Source organism: Trachemys scripta, chromosome 4, assembly GCF_013100865.1.
Source record: "Trachemys scripta elegans isolate TJP31775 chromosome 4, CAS_Tse_1.0, whole genome shotgun sequence".
Lineage (NCBI taxonomy): Eukaryota > Metazoa > Chordata > Testudines > Emydidae > Trachemys > Trachemys scripta.
The window spans coordinates 94069413-94094444 of record NC_048301.1 but is presented as its reverse complement, the minus strand read 5'-3'; the positions used below and the strand labels follow the sequence as shown (position 1 = coordinate 94094444).

General features: G+C 41.9%; 1 protein-coding gene across 4 annotated transcripts in view; it reads left to right on the top strand.

The window, feature by feature from the left end:
• Positions 1–25032, top strand: part of ARNTL (aryl hydrocarbon receptor nuclear translocator like) — a 97814-nt gene that overhangs the window by 59085 nt on the left and 13697 nt on the right. For all 4 annotated transcript variants that reach the window (XM_034769968.1, XM_034769967.1, XM_034769969.1 and 1 more), the window contains exons 8-16: positions 1325–1404; positions 2646–2738; positions 3959–4076; positions 11097–11246; positions 14600–14846; positions 19362–19468; positions 19883–20033; positions 20711–20799; positions 23175–23283. In XM_034769968.1, coding sequence (XP_034625859.1) covers positions 1325–1404; positions 2646–2738; positions 3959–4076; positions 11097–11246; positions 14600–14846; positions 19362–19468; positions 19883–20033; positions 20711–20799; positions 23175–23283 — 1144 coding nt within the window. The remainder of the gene's footprint in view (positions 1–1324; positions 1405–2645; positions 2739–3958; positions 4077–11096; positions 11247–14599; positions 14847–19361; positions 19469–19882; positions 20034–20710; positions 20800–23174; positions 23284–25032) is intronic.

Sequence of the window (25032 nt, the reverse complement as noted above, 5' to 3'; positions counted from 1 at the left end):
GCAGCTATTTAAGATATATACACTTAAATAGCTGCAATCTAAATAAATATATATAGTGCCATAATTATGCACGTTACTTTCATAATTGTCAGGAGTTGAGGTGGGAAGGTGGCTCAGGGGAGGACCAGGAGGCATTCATTTTTTTTCTGTCTTGTGAATTATCAAGCATTACATCTTACATTACATTTGTTGTCTCTCACCCTGTTAAAGAACTTAACTTCCTGTGCTACTTTTAATTGATAAGGCTATAATCTTCCATCAGCAACCTCATTACCAATTTAACTCAATTTATTGCTTTTCAAAGGATATAATGTCAGAAGAATTACTCTAGAATTGGTACAACCTGGGTGGCATGACAGCATTGGAAGCTGCCTCACCTGTAGAAGTGAATGGTAGTTCATTCTCAATTCTTATGCAAATTCTTGGCCTCTGCTGAGACATGAACAGTAAGAATTGGATTGAGATCACCAGTTCATTTCACAAAGGCCCTGAGTAGTCATCAGATAATAATGACTTTCAGCCACTGTTGATTAGAGTCTACATTCAAGAAATTATTTAAAGATGGAAAACATCAGTCCCTTTAATAATGTCTCAGTTTTTGTTCTGTTGTGGAGAGCACACTTGGACAGGGCACAGCACAACATTCGGAAAACACGTTTGCGTGAAGATGAATATTCTTATTCCTTAAAGCAGAGGATCTCAAACTGTGGATCGGGACCCCAAAGTGGCGGGCTTAGACTTGCTGGGACCTTTGGCCAAAGCCCAAGCCCCACTACCCAGGGCCAAAGCTGAAGCCCAAGCCCAACTGCCTGGGGCCAAAGCCGAAGCCCAATGGTTTCAGCCCTGGGCAGCGGGGCTCATGTTACAGGCCTCCTTCCTGGAGCTGAAGCCCTTGGGTTTCAGCTTTGCCCCTTTCCTCCACCTCTCTGCCCCCCTGCCAACCCAACTGGAGCAACCGGGCTCGGGCAAGCTCAGTCCCCACTTGGGGTTGTATAGTAATTTTTGTTGTCAGAAGGGGATCGCGGTGCACTGAAGTTTGAGAAACCCTGCCTTAAAGGGTTATTAACGTTTGGAATTACTGCCTGTTCTTGTCTTCAGTGTGTACTTTCCAGCCAGTGTTCATTCTTTCCTGGGTTCCCTTCAGCTGTGTTCCACTTGTGTAAAGGATACTTGCAATTAGAACACAGCTGGAAAAAAACATGAGGGAGCATCAAAACGCATGGAAGAAAAAGTGTTTGTAAACAAGAGTATATTTATATATAATAAATGGATGTATATTAAGTTTATTTACATGGGGTAGTCACGCTCTTCTTTTTTCTTGAAGGTGCCACAAACCCATATACAGAAGCAAACTACAAACCTGCTTTTCTGTCAGATGATGAATTAAAACATCTTATTCTCAGGGTATGTTTCAACTTAAAAATGCTAAATTTAAAACTTTGTTTGTAAAAAAAAAAAAAAAAAAAAAAAAAAAAATTACGAATTTAATCCTGATGAAGGGAAAGACCCCAATAATTAGGTCTTTAGCCAGACCCATGGTGCAACTTGAGATAGACCGTCTTGATTTTCAAAGATGATGAACTCCTTCAACTCCACTTCGAAGTCAGTGGAATTTGAGAGGATGCTCAACACCTGAAAATCAAGCCACAGTTATCAAGCTGGGCACCTAAAAATCGAGGGACCAAAAATAAGTGGCCAGTTCAAAATATTTTCACATAAAAACATTTTTGACATAAAAGCACCCTACCATCTAGTCGTTAGGATTTTCAGTTGTTGGGTTAATTAAGTTAGAAGTAAATAAATGAACACCATTGTTTTCAGCTCATTTCTTATTGGCTCATGGCCTTTTTTACAACCACCTCCCCCGATCATTTGATACAATTTTCAGTGTATAATCAGTTGATGCATAAAAGTCATAACTCAGATTGGTGAGGAAACAACATATAGGTGTATTTCTACTGATTGTAAAAATAAAATCTATATATTTTATCAGCACTATAAAAACATAAGCTATAGCCTTTTTGTTCCAATACTTAAGCACTGACTTAAAAATTGATTCAGTAGGCTTGCAGTGCTTCACAAATCTCATTTAAATGACCAAATAGAGTACATGCAGGATTGAGTTATTTAAACGGTTCTGTGATTTTTATGAATTTACAAAGTTAGGGCCTGATCCCCACAAATGCTTATGTACATGAGGCCTCTTGAATTAAGTGGAACTACTCACATGCATAGAAATGTCTGCAAGATCTGGGCCATACTTAGTTTCCAAAAGAAGTCAAATGAATTTAAAATGAAATAAACATAGGTCAAACACAAGAAGATTAGTTATTGATTTTTTTAATTTTAATTTAAGAATTGCTTAGTTTACAACTATAATATTACATGAGAAGATGTGAGCTTTTACTATACTAAAATTCTTTACATTCTTGTCATTATTAAGGAAAGTAGTGCCAAAAAAATCTAATTCCAAGTGCAAAAAGATTAAGCTTTTATCATAATTTCATACTTTGCTAATTCAATTATTTCTATAGATGTAACGATATTAATGTTAATATAGAAATCCTACTGTGCAACAATGGTACCTAAATACTTAAAAAATGTAATTGTCTTTTTAAAATAATACAAATATCTTTCCTTATTAGGCAGCAGATGGATTTCTTTTTGTTGTGGGCTGTGACAGAGGGAAGATATTGTTTGTTTCAGAATCTGTCTTCAAGATCCTCAACTACAGTCAGGTATTGTTCTGTACCTTTGGAACTAATAATGGACAGACCTCAGGAGATTGAAAGGTTTTGTTTGTATACACATCTAAACTTTGGAGTATTCATCTGAAATGTCTATGTTTGAGTCTAGAATTATTTCAAAAACATGCTAATTTGCAAGCTTTACAAAAATTTCTGTTTTTTGCTGGATTGGAAAAAAACTTTTGATAATACTGCTTCTGGTTTCAGCTGCACCAGGAAGTGAAGAGGAATATCTACTCTATTTTACCACTCACAAAACTATTGTTTTTTTTTGTTTTGTTTTGCCTCTAAAAAGGTTTGGGATAACATTATCAAAAGTGCCTAAATGACTTAGGCTCCTAGGTAAATTTTGAAAGTGGTACCTAGGCTCTTACGTCAGTTGGACACTTTTTTGAAAATTTTACTCTTGTTCTGGAAAATGTTTCCATTTAGTTCCTGTTTATCTAACTTGATTGCCTTTCCCTTCTTGTTAATTAAATAAAGTCACATAAGGTTTGTACTGAGAGTCAACTTTTGCCATCAGGCAACAGGAACCCTTTATGTAAACAATGTTGCATTTAAATCAGTTTACCAACAAATCAAAATGCATTTGAGTTGATAGTAGTTGGATATGGGGGAAAATGCCAGTATTATATAAGTAGATGTTCACGGGCACAGTATAAGAGAGAATGATTTAAATATGGGTGAGATTTGACAAGATGAGGAATCTGAGCAAAGTAGAAATTACTCTTATGCTACCATCTAGCAGGACAAGCTATATTGAAAAATAATCAGCATAATCATACCAAAGTCAGGTTTAATGTACACTTAACACAAAGCTTGACTTTTACCAAACCTCTTGTTTGTACTACTCTTGTACTACCATTTCCTTAATTTTCTGTACCCTCTTCTCCATCATTAAAATTCTATGAACTTCAAAACTAAATTAAAAAAAATATTCTTTTGGCCAGCCTTTCATTCAGGGTACATATTCTAAAAGCTTTGGGAGACATGATTATATTTTAGTTGTGATTTTTACAATGAATATTTGATATATAATTGGGAATAAACCTTTTCAGGGGAAAAAAGAGGCCCAAACTTTGACTGCAATAGACTGAACGGGCTATCGTAGACTGACAAACTAAGTGACTCTTTAAAATTTATGCAATATTTCCCAAATTTTAACATATGTGTTTATTTTTAATTTCTGGTTTAATAATCCATATCTACAGAATGATCTGATTGGTCAGAGTTTGTTTGACTACCTTCATCCTAAGGATATTGCGAAAGTTAAGGAGCAGCTCTCTTCTTCTGATACTGCACCACGAGAAAGGCTCATAGATGCAAAAAGTGAGTATTTCTTTCCTTGAAATGTTTGTGCATCTTAAACTTGATATATATTTTTATCATCTTTTTTTTAATACCAGGTACATCAATTAAATGCTGGTTAATACTGTTCACTTCCATAGTGCCTTCCAATTAAGGATCTCAAAGTATTAATATTTTCAAGTATTAATGAATTAATTTGTACAAATGGATTAATGAATATTTTCCCCATTTTACAAATGGAGAGACTGAGTTACAGAGAGGTCAAGTGACTTGCACAAGGTCATACAAGAAGTCTTTTTAGTAGAGCCAGGAATAGAATCTAGGGGTATGTCTACACTACGAGAGTAGTTCGATTTTACTTAAAGCGAATTTGTGGAACCGATATTACAAAGTCGAACGTGTTTATCCACACTAAGGACAGTAATTCGACTTTGTGAGTCCACACTAACGGGGCAAGCGTCGACACTGGAAGCGGTGCACTGTGGGTAGCTATCCCACAGTTCCCGCAGTCCCTGCTGCCCATTGGAATTCTGGGTCGAGCCCCCAATGCCTGTTGGGGCAAAAAATGTGTCGAGGGTGGTTTTGGGTAACTCGTCATTCAACCTTCACTCTCGCCCTCCCTCCATGAAAGCGCCGGCGGGCAATCAGTTCGCGCAGTTTTCTGGTGATTGACAGCGCGGACGCCACAGCACCGCGAGCATGGAGCCCGCTGCGATCATCGCTGCAGTTATGCCGTTGTCAGCATCTCGCGCCTTATCATGCACCTTTTTCAGAGGCAGATGCTGAGAAATGGGGCGAGGAGGCTACGGCAGCGCGGTGAGGACATTAAGTCTGAGAGGAGCACAGACCTCTCACAAAGCACCTGCGCCGTGGACATCATGGTGGCAATGGGTCATGTTGATGCTGTGGAACGGTGATTCTGGGCACGGGAAACAAGCACGGACTGGTGGGACCGCATAGTGCTGCAGGTCTGGGATGAATCACAGTGGCTGCGAAACTTTCGGATGCGTGAGGGAACTTCCCTGGAACTTTGTGAGTTGCTGTCCCCTGCCCTGAAGCACAAGGACACCCGGATGCGAGCAGCCCTGACTGTCCAGAAGCGAGTGGCCATAGCCCTCTTGAAGCTTGCAACGCCAGACAGCTACCGGTCAGTCGCCAATCAATTTGGAGTGGGCAAATCTACCGTGGGGGTTGCTGTGATGCAAGTAGCCAACGCAATCGTTGAGCTACTGCTCTCAAAGGTAGTGACCCTGGGAAATGTGCAGGTGATCATAGATGGCTTCGCTGCGATGGGATTCCCAAACTGCGGTGGGGCTATAGATGGAACTCACATCCCTATCCTGGGACCGAACCGCCAGGCCAGCCAGTACATTAACCGAAAGGGCTACTTTTCAATGGTGCTGCAAGCACTGGTGGACCATAGGGGACGTTTTACCAACATCAACGTCGGATGGCCGGGCAAGATTCATGACGCTCGCGTTTTCAGGAACTCTGGTCTGTTTAGACGGCTGCAGCAAGGTATTTACTTCCCGGACCACAAAATAACTGTTGGGGATGTGGAGATGCCTATAGTCATCCTCGGGGACCCAGCATACCCGCTAATGCCCTGGCTTATGAAGCCCTATACAGGCGCCCTGGACACTGAAAAAGAACTCTTGGACTACTGGCTGAGCAAGTGCAGAATGGTGGTGGAGTGTGCTTTTGGACATCTGAAGGCGAGATGGAGAAGTTTACTGACTCGCTCTGATCTCAGCGAAACCAATATCCCCATTGTTATTGCAGCTTGCTGTGTGCTCCACAATCTCTGTGAGAGCAAGGGGGAGACCTTTATGGCGGGGTGGGAGGTTGAGGCAAATCGCCTGGCTGCTGATTACGCCCAACCAGACACCCGGGCGATTAGAAGAGCCCGGTGGGACGCGCTGTGCATCTGGGAAGCTTTGAAAGCTAGGTTCCAGAGTGAGCAGGATAACCTGTGACTATTACGTTTGTTTAAACAGAAGCTGAACCTGCCCCCTTTTCTTTATCCAGTTAATGTTGACTATCCTCTCCAGTTACCAACTCCTTTCTCCCCCTTCCAACACACCTTTAAAAATAAAATAAATGAAACTTTGTTCATTAACACCATTTTCTTTATTAAGGATTTCGCGGTAAAGGGTTGAAACTGGGATGCAGACTGTGGTGGGGAGCAGGTGTAGTGATGGAAAAGACGCTTCTAAACTCGAGGAATGACAGGCTCCTGCTCCTAGAGCGGTCCACAGTGACGGACTGGTTGTTTCAATGGAGCCTGCCTTTTCGGGACTCTGTATGTGGGGGCTATGTGACTTTGTGGCAGGGGAGGGTGGTTACAGATCCCCTGCTGCGTGGCTCTGTCATCCAGGCTAAGGACCGCTGCATAAGATCTGTAACCGCCCTCCCCCGCCACAAACTCACATAGCCCCCCCCCACAGAACATGAAAACCACCTCCCAGACTGACCAGTGTGCTTAGTGACTGCAATGTGTGTGTGACCTTCTGCTGAACCTGCCCCCATGTCTGTACCCTGGTAAAGGTGACTGTGCTCTCCAATTACCAACCTCCTTTCCCCCCTTCAAACACAGTGTCCTCTAAAAGAACACGAGGGAAACAGTAATTAACAGAAATGTATTTTTTATTAAGAACTACACAGGGGATGAAACTGGGACGGGGGCTTGGGTGATGTGCATTTGGAGGGAAGGAAAGGACGTATCAAATCTTTGGGAATGAGAGCTTTCTGCAATTTGAGCAGTTTGCAGGGGTGGAGTGACTGTTTTCACGGCACCTGCTGCCCCTCCTTCTTGGTATTTTGGGTGAGGGGGGGATGGGACTTTGTGGCGGGGGAGGGCGGTTAGAGATAGAATGCAGGGGGGCTCTGTCCTCCTGCCTCCGGTCCTATAGAACATCTACAAGGCGCCAGAGTGTGTCCGTTTGCTCCCTCATTAGTCCAAGCAGCGTTTGAGTCGCCTGCTGGTCTTCCTGCCACCACCTGTCCTCTCTTTCGCTGTGTGATCGCAGGTATTGCAACATGTTCTTCCTCCACTGGGTCTGCTGCGCTGCCTCGGCTCGGGAACAGCCCATAAGTTCTGAGAACATCTTGTCCCGTGTCTTCTTCTTTCGCCGCCTGATCTGCGCCACCCTCTGGGAGGGGGATGCCGGGGTAGCTCGGGAGACGCTCACAGCTGTGGGATAGGAAAAGGGAGTGAATTCCTCAAAAAGATACATTTTTGCAAACAACGAATATAGTCTTTCTCTGTGAACAAGACCATGCACAGTACCTATCACATGTGCACTCAGTACAAGGTCGAATTTTCTGTCTTCACCTTGAGTGCCTGGGGTCTTGCTGTACAGATCACACAAACGGGGCCGGACACTGGAATTCTGCTAGCAGGCGGCCATGGTAAGCCATAGACTTTTGGCTGCTTAAAGCCTAATTTACAGCAGTGCCTTCCTTTCACGTTCCTAGCGTTGGCCAGTTCCTGCTGCCGGCGATCCGGCCGGCATGAACTCTGCCCCTGTCCCACCCCCGTTGCCGCTGTCCCCGGGAAAGATCCCTGCATGCTGCCGGCAAACCCCTCAGTAGGAACGGTTCGCCTCCCCGCCCCCACCGCGTGGCTGTAAACTGCTGGTTACAGTTATTTAAAGGAACAGGCAATCAGTCCCCATACTAAAATTCCCCTAATTCAAAGCAGGTCACCATGAGTCGGGGAGGAGTACAGAAATCGATTTAAAGAGACCTCTGTCGAAATAAATAGCTTCGTTGTGTGGACGGGTGCAGGGTTAATTCAAATTAACGCTGCTAAATTTAACATAACCTCCTAGTGTAGACCAGGCCTCCAGACTTCCTTTCCTGTTGTTTTAACTACAAGACCATTCTTCTGCAAGCATTGCAACAAAATGGGAAATGACTGCCTAGGAAGGAGTATTGTAGAAAGGGATCTCGAGGTCATAGTGGATCACAAGCTAAATAATGAGTCAACTGTGTAACACTGTTGCAAAAAAAAAAAAAGCAAACATAATTCTGGGATGTATTAGCAGGAGTGTTGTAGGCAAGACACAAGAAGTAATTTTTCTGCTCTACTCCATGCTGATTAGGCCTCAACTGGAGTATTGTGTCCAGTTCTGGGCACCACATTTCAGGAAAGATGTGGACAAATTGGAGAAAATCCAGAGAAGAGCAACAAAAATGATGAAAGGTCTAGAAAAACATGACCTATGAAGGAAGATTGAAAAAATTGGGTTTCTTTTGTCTGGAGAAGAGAAGACTTAGAAGGGACATGATAACAGTTTTCAAGTACATAAAAGGTCATTACAAGGAGGAGGGAGAAAAAATGTTCTTAATCTCTGAGGATAGGACAAGAAGCAATGGATTTAAATTGCAGCAAGGGTGATTTAGATTGGACATTACGAAAAATTTCCGAACTGTCAGAGTGGTTAAGCACTGGAATAAATTGCCTAGGGAGGTGGTAGAATCTCAGTCATTGGAGATTTGTAAGAACAGGTTAGACAAACACCTGTGAGGGATGGTCTAGATAATACTTAGTCCTGCCATGAGTGCAGGGGACTGGACTAGATGACCTCTTGAGGTCCCTTCCAGTCCTACAATTCTATGATTCAGGTCATTATTAATCTTTGTGACAGACCTCTCAAAGGGTTTGGGGGGGGATGTGGTGATTGGGAAGCTGTTAGCATCAATCCTCATTAAAACAGATCTTGCAGTCAGCATGATCTTGATGATATTCAGCCTAAGATTTTCCTTTTCTTAATCTATTCACATTATCTGTTAGGTACAGGGGCCTTTAACCAACTTGTTCGTGGTCTAAATGCCAGCTTAAACTGTACCATCCAATAACTGCCCAGAAAAGGGAAGAAATGCATATTCAAGGAAATGAATTCATTGCCATTAAGGCCTTGTTTTTGCTAAGAAAAACAATGTGTTTTTACCACATGTTGGTAAACTTCAGTTAACTAACATGAGGTAAAATCCTAAAGAAGACAAGGCAGTCTGTAGTTATCACGTGAGTTAGCAGGTCGAGTTGAACACTATGGTAGAAACTAGAGTTCACTTGAACCTGCCAACTCACGTGAAAACTACAAACTACATTGTCTTTACTAGGATTTTACCTCTTGTTAGTTAACTGGAAGTAAGAACACACCCTTTGTCCTACTGAAGAAGCACCCGTGTATGAGGCTGGGTTCATGTAATTAAACAGTGTGGATGACTCGTTTGTTTCTTGTTGACTGGAAGCCCTTTTTGAGTGGGAATGTATTCTGGAGTAATCCTGAAACAACTCTGTGGCAGGGAGTAAGGGATGTTTCAAAATTTCTGTATCTTTTTGAAAGGACTTGTGACCTTTGGAGTGACGTGTTTCTTGGGAAGAGAAAGAAACTGACAATACAAATAACATTTATCCAGCTTAGATAGTATAGTCAGATAATATATGATTTTTATACAGTTAAAGGTACCTGAATTTAGTGGTAGCTAGTGAACTTTGTGTTTGTTTTATACAGCAATATGGCCAGTGAGTTAGGAAGCTACTACTAACCCTGGCTGTCCTCTTTTGTAGATTGGAAATCCTTGTAATGGAAGAATGGCAGGAAGCTGCAGCTTCTTGTACTTGGCAGAGTAGTGTGAACTCTGACCCTAGGCCTATGGCTTTTTGGGATAAGTAGTTTTATAACCAGGTGACCATTTTGTTTTAAAATGTTGTGATCTGGTTAACTTTTAAGAAAGTTGTTTTATTAAGCAAATTTTCCTATTTAAAGTGGTGATCTAGTCTCTTTGCAACACATGCAAGTTCATTAGGGTGGTTTCTGAGGATGGGAAATTAATAGGATCCCTCGTGTGCAAATTATCTTTGTCTGTTCAGTTGTGGTGCTTTGCACACACAAAATTGCAGCTGTAAATTTAGAAGCCACTTACGAAAATTTGACCAAGTAAGTCTATGTTCCTCGCAAGCACATGTATAAATAACTTCTGTGATTGCAGGATCAAGGCCAATTATTTTTGTGAGGCACAAAGATATTCATATGCTTAAATGTTTGCAGGAACATGCTGACCCATTGAAAGTATCATATATCCTGAGTATTTACAGAGAGAGAGAGAGAGAGAGAGAGATTTTGAAATCATTTAAATGTATCTGATACTATGTACATCATATACCACTTTAATGCCACATTTATATATAAAAACATGACAAAGTATGAGCTCATAATTTGCTTTTTTTGTGAAGTGTCAAGTTTCCAAATTCCTGGGGTAGCCATTAACAGTATGCACTGGAAAACATTTAAACACCATATGTACTGTTAACATCTCACATTATCAGGATCTTGGCCCATGTATTATTTTGAAGTCTGGATGCCAGGAACTCTGAGGGCCAGATTCAGCCTTGGTGTAAGGAGACACAACTCCAGTGACATTAATAGAGTTATGCCTGTTTTGCACCAAGCTCTCAAATAAGGAGTCCCAAATGCCATACATATCTTGTAAGTTTACCACAGGCCCTATTAATGGTTTGTAGCATCTGGGCTAACTGCACAGTTATAGAGTTCAAAGGAATCACAAAACCTATTGCAAAGACAATGTAGGTTTTTGCAACAATTCTCTGACTTTCATATTTGGGACCCCTTAATTCTAGGTTGGTGTTCCTATACCCAGTGTGACCACTGTTGACAGTGGGCACACAAATAAATTATCCAGCCAGGTTATTTATTTTATTTTATTTATTTATGCATGCTGTCTGCTTGGCTGGTTAACACATCTTTCAATAAATAAACATACAGCAACAAAATAGCCCTTCTTAACTTCTGAAGGAGCAAGAAATATTTGTGTCATCTCTATGTGAATCCCAGCAACTCAGCATCGGATATAATCTGATCATTAAAAATAAACTTGAGGTGCCATGAAATTTTCTGAGCACATTACTCTCCCCTCAAAGACATTACTAAAATAACTGGAGAGTTGAGAATGTAGTTTAATGAATTTTAGTAAAGACAACGTTTACTGAGTTTAATTTTTTGTTTCATGCAGCTGGACTTCCAGTTAAAACAGATATAACACCTGGGCCATCGCGACTTTGTTCTGGAGCAAGACGTTCCTTCTTTTGTAGGATGAAATGCAACAGACCTTCAGTGAAAGTAGAAGACAAGGATTTTCCTTCCACCTGCTCAAAGAAGAAAGGTAACGTTTGTACATTTTATCAAATATAATGATGGTTTTACAGTTATTTTCTCTGTACTGTTGCTATATGAAACACCTCCCAGAGCAACAAGAGTAACTGTCAGATAAAAACAAAACAACCTTCAGTTAATTATAAAGAATTTCTGAATAGAGCTGCTCTGTGTTTAGTGCAGTCGTCACTGTTGCGACTGTGTAAAGGTTTGTCTGTTACTCTCTTGTTCTCTTTACATCTCCCCAAAAAGTAGATGTCCTAAAGTTACATGTGCTGAAAAAGAAATTTTGTTAATGGATAAGACAAAATTCTGCTCTCTGAAGCATGCATGACTTTAGTTGAAATCGATGGTAGAGTGTGCAATTATTTGGGGGTCTGAATTTAACTGTAAGCCCTAAGCTTCAAAGTTAATGGTTCTTAAGTACCTAGGGAATAGATTCACAAAGGTACTTGCATGCCTCGTTCCTCTTTGGGTGCCTAAATCCAACATTTAGGCCTTGGTGTAAGGAGACACAACTCCAGTGACATTAATAGAGTTATGCCTGTTTGCACCAAGCTCTCAAATAAGGAGTCCCAAATGCCATACATATCCTGTAAGTTTACCACAGGTCTTATTTATGGTTTGTAGCATCTGGGCCAACTGCACAGTTATAGAGTTCAAAGGCATCACAAAATCTATTGCAAAGACAATGTAGGTTTTTGCCAACATTTAGGCACCACTGACATTCTCAAAACCACTATTCAGCAGCTGCCTAACACTATAGGCGCCTAAGTCACCATGGCACCCAAGTTTCCTTTGATAGGCATGTTCAAAGCTGCCTAAGTCTTGATGCTGCCCAACTGCTAACAGGCTGGTTAGAGCCCTCACTTATCCCTAAACCTCAGGGGCATTGTCAAACTAAGTGTTGCCCTGGACAGCACTCTAGTAGGGCCCAAACCAGTAGGCATGCTCAGGTTCACATGTACTTTCCTTGGATAAGGTCACGGAATGGGCCAATGGCAAAAGCAGAAGTAGAACCCATATTTCCTGTTACTCTGTCTCATGCACTGATCATTTTGCCTCAGTGTGAATGTGATCTCCAGCCAAATGCATCATACGAAAATATTCAGTATACCTGTCTTCAATTAATATTAGGGCTGTCGTAATATTAGGACTGTCGATTAATTGCAATTAACTCACGCAATTAACTCAAAAAAAGAATCGAGATTAAAAAAATTAATTGTGATTAATTGCTGTTTTAATCACACTGTTAAACAATAGAATACCAATTGAAATGTATTAAATATTTTGGATGTTTTTCTACATTTTCATATATATTGTATTCTGTGTTGTAATTGAAATCAAAGTGTATATTATTTTTATTACAAATATTTGCACAGTAAAAATGATAAAATAAATCATATTTTTCAATTCCCCTCATGCCAGTACTGTAGTACAATCTCTTTGTTGTGAAAGTGCAACTTACAAATGTAGATTTTTTTTTTTTTTAGTTACATAACTGCACTCAAAAACAAAACAGTGTAAAACTTCAGAGCCTACAAATCCACTCAGTCCTACTTCTTGTTCAGCCAGTTGCTAAGACAAACAAGTTCGTTTACATTTACAGGAGATAATGCTGCCCACTTCTTATTTACAATGTCACCAGAGAGTGAGAACAGGCATTTTCGTGGCACTTTTGTAGCTGGCATTGCAGGATATTTATGTGCCAGATATGCAAAAATTAATATACCCCTTCATGCTTCAGCCACCATTCCAGAAGACATACTTCCATGCTGATGACGCTCGTTAATTAAATTTGTGACTGAACTCCTTGGGGGAGAATTGTATGTCCCCTGCTCTGTTTTATCTGCATTCTGCCATATATTTCATGTTATTAGCAGTCTTGGATGATGACCCAGTACATGTTGTTCATTTTAAGAACGCTTTTATGGCAGATTTGACAGAATTCACATTGGTACCTTCTTTGCGATTTCTAAAGATAGCTACAGCACTCGACCCAAGGTTTAAGAATCTGAAGTGCCTTCCAAAATCTGAGAGGGATGAGGTGTGGAGCATGCTTTCAGAAGTCTTAAAAGAGCAACATTCCGATGCGGAAACTACAGAACCCGAACCACCAAAAAAGAAAATCAACTTTCTGCTGATGACATCTGACAATGAAAATGAACATGCATCAGTCCACACTGCTTTGGGATTCTTCTCGAGCAGAACCTATCATCAGCATGGATGCATTCCCCTGGAATGGTGGTTGAAGCATGAAGAGACATGAATCTTTAGCGCATCTGGCACGTAAATATCTTGCGACACTGGCTACAACAGTGCCATGAGAACGCATGTTCTCACTTTCAGGTGACATTGTAAACCAAGAAGCGGGCAGCATGTAAATGTAACCAAACTTGTTTGTCTGAGCAATTGGCTGAACAAGAAGTAGGTCTGAGTAGACTTGCAGGCTCTGAAGTTTTACATTTTGTTTTTTAATGTAGTTTTTTGTACATAATTCTACATTTGTAAGTTCAACTTTCATGATAAAGAGATTGCACTACAGTACTTGTATTAGGTGAATTGAAAAATACTATTTCTTTTTTTTATAAAGTGAGCACTGTCCACTTTGTATTCTGTGTTCTAATTGAAATCAATATATTTGAAAATGAAGAAAATATCAAAAAATATTTAAATAAATGGTATTCTACTATTGTTTAACAGTGCGATTAATCGCGATTAATTTTTTTATCACGATTACTTTTTTTAATCTCTTGACAGCTTAACTAATATATTTTTTAAAGATGTGACAATATTAAATTGTTCTCTAGCAAAAGGTAACAGACACTTTTCAGTTAAAAACCTGTGTACAGAATGCCAGTATATATTCTGAAGGACATTGCGATGGTATTCTCTTTTAATTGAAACCTCTTTTCTGTTATTTTGTAACCTCTGGAAACTTAAAACTGAAATATTTTACTTTCAGATTATATTTTCCTCCATAGTTTATGCCTCTGCACACTGATTTGTTTTGTCCTATATGAGCTAAGAATTATTAATGAAAAAGCTCATAGTGTGACTTCTTAAAATTGTAACTTTGTCATTTGCGGGAAAATGCAAAATTGATATTGACTGCAATTGTTGAACTATCGGACTGGGTTTCGATATTAGCAGTGGTATCACAATGGTAAATTTCACACTAAACATTTGACTTGTCTCTAATATGCAGTGTGCATTGATATATACCTCTTCTGCATTAGTTTATTAGTATGCAGCAACTTAGTTTTCCAAGATAGAAGGAGAAGCACTGCAAGTTAGCAAACCTGATTGAGGGCCAAATTTATCTGAAGGCAATCCTGAAGATGTTAACCTTTTCTTTTATAGCAGACCGCAAAAGCTTTTGCACGATTCATAGCACAGGATATTTAAAAAGCTGGCCGCCAACAAAAATGGGACTAGATGAAGACAATGAGCCAGATAATGAAGGCTGTAACTTAAGCTGTCTTGTTGCAATTGGACGGTTACATCCTCATGTAGTTCCTCAACCAGTCAATGGCGAGATCCGGGTTAAACCTACAGAATATGTCTCTCGACATGCAATAGATGGGAAGTTTGTTTTTGTAGATCAGAGGTAAGAATAAGTTTATAATTTTCTTGGTAACTGGAATAATTGTATCATGCTACTTGCTACATAGCGTGATAAGTTATTTATTTACAAGAGAGCCATTGTATTAGTATGAAAATAAAATTGTAAATCATAACTCTTCTGTTGTACTTTATAAATAGTACTAATCACAAACTACTTTCATGTAAAGATAATTCCAATGGGATTGCATTATAAATTATTTATGCCCTCATATTATACACTACTGACTCATTAACAAGTCTAACCAAAGCAAAATTATGTTGTACATTTTAAAAACAAAATAATACAAGGGTGGGAACCTTGGTTGCCACAAAGATGAATAAATTCAAAGATGAATTCTGCTCTGCAGATGCTTGATAGAATTTTCTATATGGAATGATCTAAGGAGATATACTATAATAATAGTTTATAAGTTAAAGCATATGCTTAAAGTTAAGGATGTGCTTTAAAGTGCTCAGCTGAATTCGTGCCTTAATAGGGAATCTCTCATAAATGACTCTGGTATAGAGTTTAAAAGATTAATAATCTGAAAGTATCAGAATCTTTGAAATGGAAACTATGTGCAATACTTCAGCAAAAATCACGTAAACTACTGATATCAGCAGTATGGTTTGGTTTTATTCCTTCTTAGGTTTTGGTTTCAGTCATGTTCCTGTGTTTAGCTTTTGTTCACAACTTGTCCTAGAGCAGAAGTTTTCAAACTGTGGGGCATGCTGCCCTAGGGGGGCGCGGAGGAATGGGGGGGGTGAGGGTGAGGGAGAAGGGGAGCTGCAATGCTAGCCATGCGAGGCGGAGGGAGGGAACGCCACTTCCATACCCTGACTCACCTCAGTGGTCCACCAAGCCTGTGAGTCAATGTCAACATCTACTGCTGTGGTGCTGATTTCCACTCCATGCCCAGCGCTGGCTCCCCCCCCAAAGACCGTTGCACGTGCCTTCCCCACCCTGAAATCCAAGGGGCAGATGTTTCTATTTTTGTCTGGGTTGGTGGGGGACGCAACCAAAAATTGTAACTCAGTGTGGGGGGCACAGCTCAAAAAGTTCGAAAACTGCTGTCCTAGAGCATGGGTTGTCAATCTAGGGGTCACAGACAAATCCAGGAAAAGTACCTTCTTTTTCTTTCGAGGTAGGTTAGAAGGGGGATCTTGAAACTTTCAGGTCATGCATGGAAAAGATCGAGAATCGCTATCCTAGAGTGTTTGCTTTTATTTGCTTATCTGTTGGACTACAACATTGTTTTGGGAGCACTTCAGAATTTTGCCCTTTCAGTCAAATATATGTTATGGTATGTAAGTACCTTCAGATCTTCTAAATACCACACAATTTAACTACACCATTAAATGTTTAATTTGGTCATGTTTAGTTGCACTATTTTTGTTTCCTCTCTCTGTTGTATTTTCCTCCTCCTTCCCTGTGGCAACCAGTTCAGAATCTGAGGAAGAGAGAGATCTCTGCACATCCCAAATCATCATAGTTTTCTATCCTATTCCTTATTTAATGTTCAGTCCCCTGGAGAGGAACTTGCCTTTCCAATGTTCAAAGATGGAGAAGATGGAAGGGATTGTAGCAGGGTCTCAGTTGGTCCACCCAGCCGCTGGGGGGCGGTGGAGAGCTACTGCCTCGCCGAAAGGCCTTGATCACACCTTTCTTTTGATGGGGAGTTAGTGGAGGGAGGTGTGCCAGCACGAGTCAGTGGCGCGCCCCTCAGGCAGGGGGAGCGCCGGCACGAGTCAGTGGTCTTTACAGAGGTTCTGCCACCTGAGGCGGGGTGGCTGGGGTAGGGGAACGCAGGCCCACCCAACTCCACTGCGTTCCAGCCCAGGGCCCTGACAGTGGCGGGGCAAGGGCCTGTGGGGATCCGTCCGCAACACGCTGACCAAATACTGACTCACCACACTGTCCAGTTCTGCCCTTTGGCTACTTCCTACCTGGTCTCTCAAGTGGGTCCCTCTGGTTCCTCCAACTCATCGGGATATTCAGCCGCCGGTAGCTCCAGCTCACCCACAGCATCAGGCTCGCTCTGGTTCGGGTCACTGCCTGGCTCCTCCAGTTCCTCGAGGTACTCTGCGGCCAGCAGTCCTGGTAGCCTGAGTCCGTCCTCAAGGTCAGGTTTCCCCTGGTCCAGGGCCTCCCCTGGCTCGGGTCTGCAGGGAACAGCCAGCAGTCTGTGTCTGTCTCCCTCCCTAGTGCAGCCCTGGCTGGGCTAAAGGCCCTGCCTTTTGTACTTTCTGTTCCACCCCCTCCCCTTCCAAGGGGTGGAGTAAGCTTGGCCTGGCCCCGCCCACTCAGGCTGAGAGAGTGGCTCTTTACCCTCTGGTTTGGAGGGAGGCCACCCTGGCTCCCTACAGAGATTCACTAGCATATAGAAACTCATGCAGATCTACTGTAAACATCAGTGATGCACTTCCTGTTCTATTTCTTAATTATTTTTTTCTTTCTCATAAGTGAGTTGCTTTATTATTATGTCTGTAGCTCAACTGAAAATAGTTGGCACAGCTTCTGGTTTTCCAGAGTTATCTACAGTACAGCTGCTAAAGCCAATGGCTTCCAGTGACCTAACAATGTAAAACTATCCCTGCACAAGTAATTTCCATGCTAATGCACGGTAGTAGTAATGCAAGGAGTATGGTATTTTGAATTCAGTTCGCTGTGTTGTAAGCTGTATTCATAATGTAGAGTTTCTAAAGCAATACGTAGAAAAATTTGAGGACCATCTTGGAAGTTGCTGCACACTCTGGTCCTGATCCAGAAAAGAAGGTAAGCACAAGTTGAATCAGAATAAGGGTGCTCAGCATACTGCAAGATTCAGTCCTTAATCTGGTCTTGTGACATTCAGGAGTCTATTATTCTGCACAGGTATAGAGCAGTTTAAAAAAATACTTCCATCATGCATTAGGGTTTATGTGCATGCATTGACTCCAAGCTTAGGATATATAGAGACCCTTGTTATTGGAATGTCAAACCCAGATATCCCTAAACCTCTCTCCAGAATTAACAGCAGGATCCTGGAGTGCTTGAAGTTTTCCGATGAGGAAGTGAAAATAGGTTGGCTTTGAAGAAAAAATTCTAGTGAAACAAAAGCCTTGTATAATGTCACACATTCCTCTATTCCTGTCTGATTATAGTGGTAGTAAAGATGTAAAGTCAGGTATCTCAGTGCTAAATCAATAATATGTATCCATCGTATCTCCTCTTTACTTTTTTCTGTTTTTTTTTTTTCATTCTCGTCATCTTTTGCTCCTCCTTTAAGGCCTTTCAGCAAAGATTGGGAAACACTCCTATCTAAAATACTAAGATTGACAAAAGCAGGCTTTATGACCAGGGCCGGCTCCAAGTTTTTTGCCACCCCAAGCAAAAAAATTTTCCCGCGCCCCCACCCCCCAGCCCCGCCCCAACTCCGCCCCTTCCCCTCCCGATTCCAACCCCTTCCCCAAATCCCCAGCCCTGCCTCCTCCCCTGGGCGCACCGCATTTCTCCTCCTACCCCTCCCTCCCAGACAAGCCTAGGGGGGAGAAGCAGAGCGGCGGCAGGCTCAAGGGAGCAGGCAGCAGTGGAGCGGAGGTGAGCTGGGAGGGGGGAGCGGTTCCTCTGCGCTCTTTTTTCCCCCCCCTCCACCGGGTTACTTCCTGCGGCCCTCCCCGTGCCCCCCACCACCGCAGCTCACCTCCGCTCAGGTCCAGCTCCTGGCTTTTTGCACCCCAAGCAAAAAAAAAAAAAAGGGAACCGGAGTGCCGCCCCTTGGAAAGTGCCGCCCCAAGCACATGCTTGGAGTGCTGGTGCCTAGAGCCAGCCCTGTTTGACACAACAGAATCCTGGGTACACAAAGGAAGAAAACAGATTTTAGAACTTTAGAAGCCTGAATGCTCTTGTTAAAATATTGTTTTCAGTGTTGTAGCTGTGCTGGTACCAGGAAATGAGGGGAACCAGGCGGGTGAGGTAATGTCTTTTATTGGACCAACTTCTGTTGGTGAAAGAGGCAAGCTTCCGAGCTACATAGCGCTCTTCTTCAAGTCTAGACTTGAAGAAGAGCGCTATGTAGCTTGAAAGCTTGTCTCCCTCACCTACAGAAAGTTGGTCCAATAAAAGATATTACCTTGTATCTTTAGCTAAAATGGCATTTTGTGTCCTCAGGCTTCCTCAGTACCTTGTGGCCTGCTACCAGAAGGCTTTAGCCAATTCTAAACACTCCAAATTACAATTTACATCCAAGGCTTGGTAATTGGAAGTGCTTTTGTATCTGTAGATGACCCATCAGTATAAACTATTTCAGAGAAAGTTATTGGTATTGTATGTTTTTTGTTTTTGTTGTTTTTAGTTTATTTCAAAATTAAGGTACAAATAATGGAAACTTTCAGTTTCTCCCCTAAGTTAAAATAATATATTCTACGGTATTGTTTACAACTAAGTAGGGGGCATGGGTACATGTTAATAATACTGATGTACCATTTTATTTAAAAAATTATTGTTTGGGGTTTTTTTGTTTGGTTTTGTGTTTTTTAGGGCAACAGCCATTCTGGCATACTTACCACAGGAACTTCTAGGCACTTCATGTTATGAATATTTTCATCAAGATGATATAGGACATCTTGCAGAATGTCACAGACAAGGTAAAATGATTTATAATTCAGTGTTAAGAATGAGGGTTTTGGTTTCAACAAGTCAAAACAGTCAAATATATATTAGTCTTCCTGATATTTCACACAAAAATAACAACAAAGGGATAAGATTTTTTCAGGTTGGCAAACGTTAGATTTTTCTTGCATGAAAAGGACTTTGTTTGATATACACTGAACAATGTAACTATCCTAAGCTAAAGTTAAATTAGTATGGAGTCTTCTAATTTGCACTTCAGGTACAAAGATTAAAAAAAAGTATTAGAAATAGTGCTGTTCTCTGCACCCAAAAAAAAAAAAAAAAGGGCAAATGAAATTGGGAGGATCTGCATCAAATCTTTACTCTTCATGTATTCAGTGTGCAGGTCTGAAAAACTAGGGTTGTTCCTTATGTCTCCCTATTTTTAGTTTTACAGACAAGAGAAAAAATTACAACTAATTGTTACAAGTTTAAAATAAAAGATGGCTCTTTTATTACCTTGAGGAGTCGCTGGTTCAGTTTCATGAACCCTTGGACCAAAGAAGTAGAATACATCGTCTCAACTAATACAGTTGTTTCGTAAGTATTTTCTTCTAGCAGATGCCCTTGAACATCAGGAGTGTAGCCATGCTTCAAGTGTAAAATCATGGGAGTTGCTCCAAAAATGTGTACACATCATATATTACATAAAGCGTATGAGCTTAATAATGGCTAGCCTTACAACAAAAGGAATGAAATCTAGAAATTAGCTGATCTTTTATTACAGTTTGTATAAATCTAAATAAATAATGTACAGAGTAAGACACTGGGCCCCTAATCTTTTCATTGATTGTACACGGGTGCATTGTTTACCCACATGGAGCCTCCATTTTCTTCTCTGGAGTTCTGTGATGATGCAGGGGTGTGCCCCTGCACAATGAATTGTTTGATCAGATCCTGGATCAGCTGCTCGCTCCTGTTAGGAGAAAAGCAGTTTGGGCTCAGTAATGCATGCTTGAGGACCCATAAGGGTTTTTGTTTTTCCTTTAGGATTGTTTTTAATATATTATGCAGCTGTTGCTACTTAATGTGTCCTACAGAACTCTTATTGATTTATATAGCCCTACCGTATGTGTCATTCACTATGGTTACCTCCATGGTGATGACTAAATTTGTCTTATAAATCGCAAACGTTGAAACTTCCCCCTTATAACTTGCTATGTATATTTAGCACTTACAGCTATTTTATCACAGTTTCTTCCTGTTGATTTCCTCAGCACCAATGTACTTGATGGTGGAGATGCAGCCTTTCCGCAGCTTGCAGCTTCTCCGCACAGCATGGACAGTGTACTTCAGGCCGGAGAAGGTAACTACAGTATAGTGAGAAGCTTGCGCTTGCTAGCCAGCAATCATTAATAGACTTTCCTTGGTTACTGAATTAACCCTGTGTGCTCCAGTTTGTTTCTGTCATCCACCCGAGATTATTAATCACTTGGAAGATGATAGGTGTACACTGTACTTAACATATATAAGTTCCAAGAAGGGCTCTGCCCCAGTGAGGTTAAATCTATTTTAGATAGAAACATACAAATAGTGACTGAGGAGCCAGAGTGAGTGCATGCACTCATAGGGTTCAGTGGTGGAAGGCTGTAAGGAGAGATTTGGAGGAGAGGAAAGGTGTTTGCCGCATGAGGACTGCTCCACGTGTAGGTCACTTTTTTATTTTTGGAAAAGACACCTGTTCTGATCCTGAGCTGTGGCCCAGGAGCACATGGTGCAACTCAGCTTAATCCTTAGCATCCCTAATCCTATCTTTAAGATCCCCCCAGTTCTAGATCTGTCCTACCACTTTTCCAGTGCCAGACACGAAAGCTGCTCTAATTTATGCTTGTTGCCTACGAACAGCCTCAGAGGGCTGTTAGGGCAGCTAGGGATCAGCCATACATGGGAGATACCCTGGTCATTTCATTGGCACATGGCAGCAGGGTTGGGAGGCTTGGTGACATAAGAGCTGCTACTGTCACTGTATGCCACATGAGGATCCCTCTGTTCTGGGGAAATCCTGTAGTAGCCAGTTGAGCTGGCTTTACAACAGTTTTGTGTTAAATAGAGCGGCAGAAATCTGCCCCAAAGTACTGAAAAAGGAGTCAGGACTAGGGGCACTGGCCACTAAGAAGAGAGGATTGGCCAAGAATGTATGACCTGTGAGGTGGTGTGGAAAGGAACAGGAGCTGAGCTGTAGGCAAGGATGTGGCTGCATTGCAGTAGTTCTGGCTGCATTTAGTGTGCGGTGTTTGGGATCTTTGAAGATGAAAGGTGGTATATAAGCGGCTTTATTATTTTAAAATCTGTAATACAAATTTATTTTTCTTCTTAGATTAGAAAAAAATCCTATTAGAAAATATGCAGCAAAATATTTCAGACGGAAAAGTTGAGGTGGCGTTAGCATGGGTTTATGAGTTCAAGTTTGGGCCAGCAGTGATTCGTGCTGTGACCTGGCACACAAGCTTGCAGCACCACTCAAGTTTGGCCCACCCACCCCTCCATCATGATGGAAGGACAGCCAGGCCAAATTTGGGTGAGTGGCATTGGGGTCTCAGTGCCGCTCAGAATTTATGCCTGCCATCAGTAGTGCGGAGAATGCTTTTACCACCCTGGCTGGGCCCAGATCCCACCATCGGCACCACTGGCATCGTGCAGGGCCTGAGGCAGCTCACCATGCCAAGAGCCCAAAAGTAGAAGCGGGGTTGGGGATACCACTCCCACTGGCGTGGCTCTGGAGCTTAGGGAGAGGCAGGACTAGGAGTGGTCCCCTGGTTGCAAGCAGGGCAAAACCCTTCCATCTGCACAGGGAGGATAGTGGCCCCACAGTTCTTGGCCCGCTGTATTCCCCCCAGCCCTCTACTGAGTTGAGATGTGATTTGTAAGGCTGACTTTAAGGACCTGATTCTTCAAGGTGCTGAGCTTCCCCAATTCCCATTGACTTCAACCCAAAGGGTTCCTGGCGAGGTTGCTAGTATGAATTGTTAACACAGAAGACCATTAACAATTGCACACAATCAAAACTCTATCACGTCCTTATTATTTTAGTTCATTTTATGTCAGTCCTTCCTCTACTTGCTTCATTGTGCCCTAGAATAGAGTAAACTCCTCCTGGCTTCCCCATAAGTGCTATTCAAGTGCCAAGTCCGTATCAGAATAACAAACAGCAAGAACATAATGTTCAGGTCCCCTGTTGCTTTTTACTCCCTTGTCAGACATTTACAGTTACCCTAATGGACGTGATTTAAAAGTTTAGCAGGTAACTGTAAATTATTCCCTGTTGGCGGTGGTGTTCTGCTAACATGCTGACATGATAGTACTGTGTTTAGTGTGTGTCAATCCTCTCTCCCCCGGACTGAAATGTGTATAGACAGTAGATAAGCAGCTAATATTAAGTATTCAGCACTAACAGTCTGGGCAAGGTGCACCCAGCTGGGCTGGGCCGGCTCACTCATTCAGCAAGCCATTGGATATTATAGATGTGTCATTAGATATATAAGTCCGGAGTCTGAGCTGCATCTCCTAAGAGGCACAGCTTAGCTAGGCCCAGAATTCACACCCATCGTATTCTGGTTCCACCCCCCAGCATAAGTTAGAGCAGCCCTGGGGCCTCCTCTCCTTCCCTCCCCTTTAAAAACCTTGCATAATCTCTTTCCCTTATTATGTGTGTGATCTTACAAATATTGTTCCATATTTTAGGTGGCACAAAAAGGACCCATCCTACAGTTCCTGGTATTCCAGGTGGAACAAGAGCTGGGGCAGGTAAAATAGGTAGAATGATTGCTGAGGAAATCATGGAGATTCATAGGTGAGAGAAACTGGTGTTCTGCTCTAACTTAATAGATAATTTTTTTTAAAGGGGAAAGTAAGAAATACTCTACCTTTTTGATTTCCATAAGCACCAAGTATTACTATGCAGTTGCAGTGTAGTGAGTATTTTCCATTACAGTGAAACTTTATCTGTATTAAGGGTACACGGACATGGTCAAGTCAGAAATTACAACATTATCGAGAAATATAATTTGCTCTCATTTTTCAGTTTGTTTCTTCTTACGGTTAGTCTTTTAGAGTAATCTGTGTGCATGATTACTGTAATGATCTGATTACTAGTCACTGTAATCACTCACTTTAATAACCTTGGAAGAGGCAGAAAGAGAGCAGCTAACAGTGAAAGAGGTTAGCTCTGGAGAGAGGTCAATGAAGCAAATAGTCTGGGGAAAAAAGTTAAGTTTCACAAGCATAAACTATATGGCCCCTGAATGCCAAAGAATGTTGAATAGGTACCAAGAAGTAAAGATTAATAGATAACCTGCAGCAGAACAAGGAATACTAGGACCAAATGCAGAGGTGATTTATCAATTGATGTAAGTTACATTCAGGACTCAAATACAGGATACTGCTCGGGGGAGGGAGAGCTGGGCTGGGGGGCATCCTGCAGCTGGATTCTGGGGAAGTAAGGGGTGTGAGTCTGGGCCAGTGGGTGCCCCATGGCTGGGCTCTGGGGAGAAGGGGATGCGGGTGTCTGAGATCGGAAGGGCAGAGTTTTCCTCCAAGATGGGCCCAGCTGGCACGTGTGACACATCCAGACTGAGACATCTAACAAAGAAACAGGAACTGGGTTGTCGCAGGAGTTTCTTTAACACACTACTCCCGGGGGGGAATTTTTGTTGTCTGTATTGTTACAGACGTACTTGCTGAAAGGTAATTTGAAATAAATTACCAAAATAATTGAAACTGGCATGATTATATTGTGTTATTTTGTCAAACAAAATATGCAGAATTTTAAAATATTGTGCGCAGAACTTTTAATTTTTTGGTGCAGAATTCCCTCAGGAGTAATACAATGCATGGAGAGAGCTAGGTGCCTAAAATTGGGATTCCTAGAAGTCAGCATGCTGAGTGGGGAGCCACTTAAGCTAGCCAGTAGGAAATGCTGAGGAGTGGGGTATAGCCTAAGCCCCACCCCCAAAGGGAGTTCAATTTTGTGAACACTGATGGCGTCTAAATGTTGAAATTAAGTACTTAAGGTTCAATTAGACATCAAAACCCCCTGTGAATCTAGCCCTAAGTGATTTGACTAAGGTCACACAAGCAGTATGTGCCAGAGGAAGTTGACCCCAGATCTCCTAGGAGGCTAGTGCCTTAACCACTGGACCATCCTTCTTCTCTAAGGGTACATCTACACTACAGCGGGGAGTCGATTTAAGATATGCAAATTCAGCTACGTGAATAGCGTAGCTGAATTCGACGTATTGCAGCCGACTTACTCCGTTGTGAGGACGGCGGCAAAATCGACTTCTGCCGCTTTTTGTCGGCGGCGCTTACTACCACCTCCGCTGGTGGAGTTAGAGCGCCGATTCGGGGATCGATTTGTCGCGTCCCAACGGGACGCGATAAATCGATCCCCGAGAGGTCGATTTCTACCCGCCGATTCAGGCGGGTAGTATAGACCAGACCTTAGATAATAGTATCTGCCCTTGTCAGTTCTGTTCATACAGGCAATACCAGTAGTTAGCAAAATGGATAAACATTTTTGTAACAATGGAGAATAAATTCC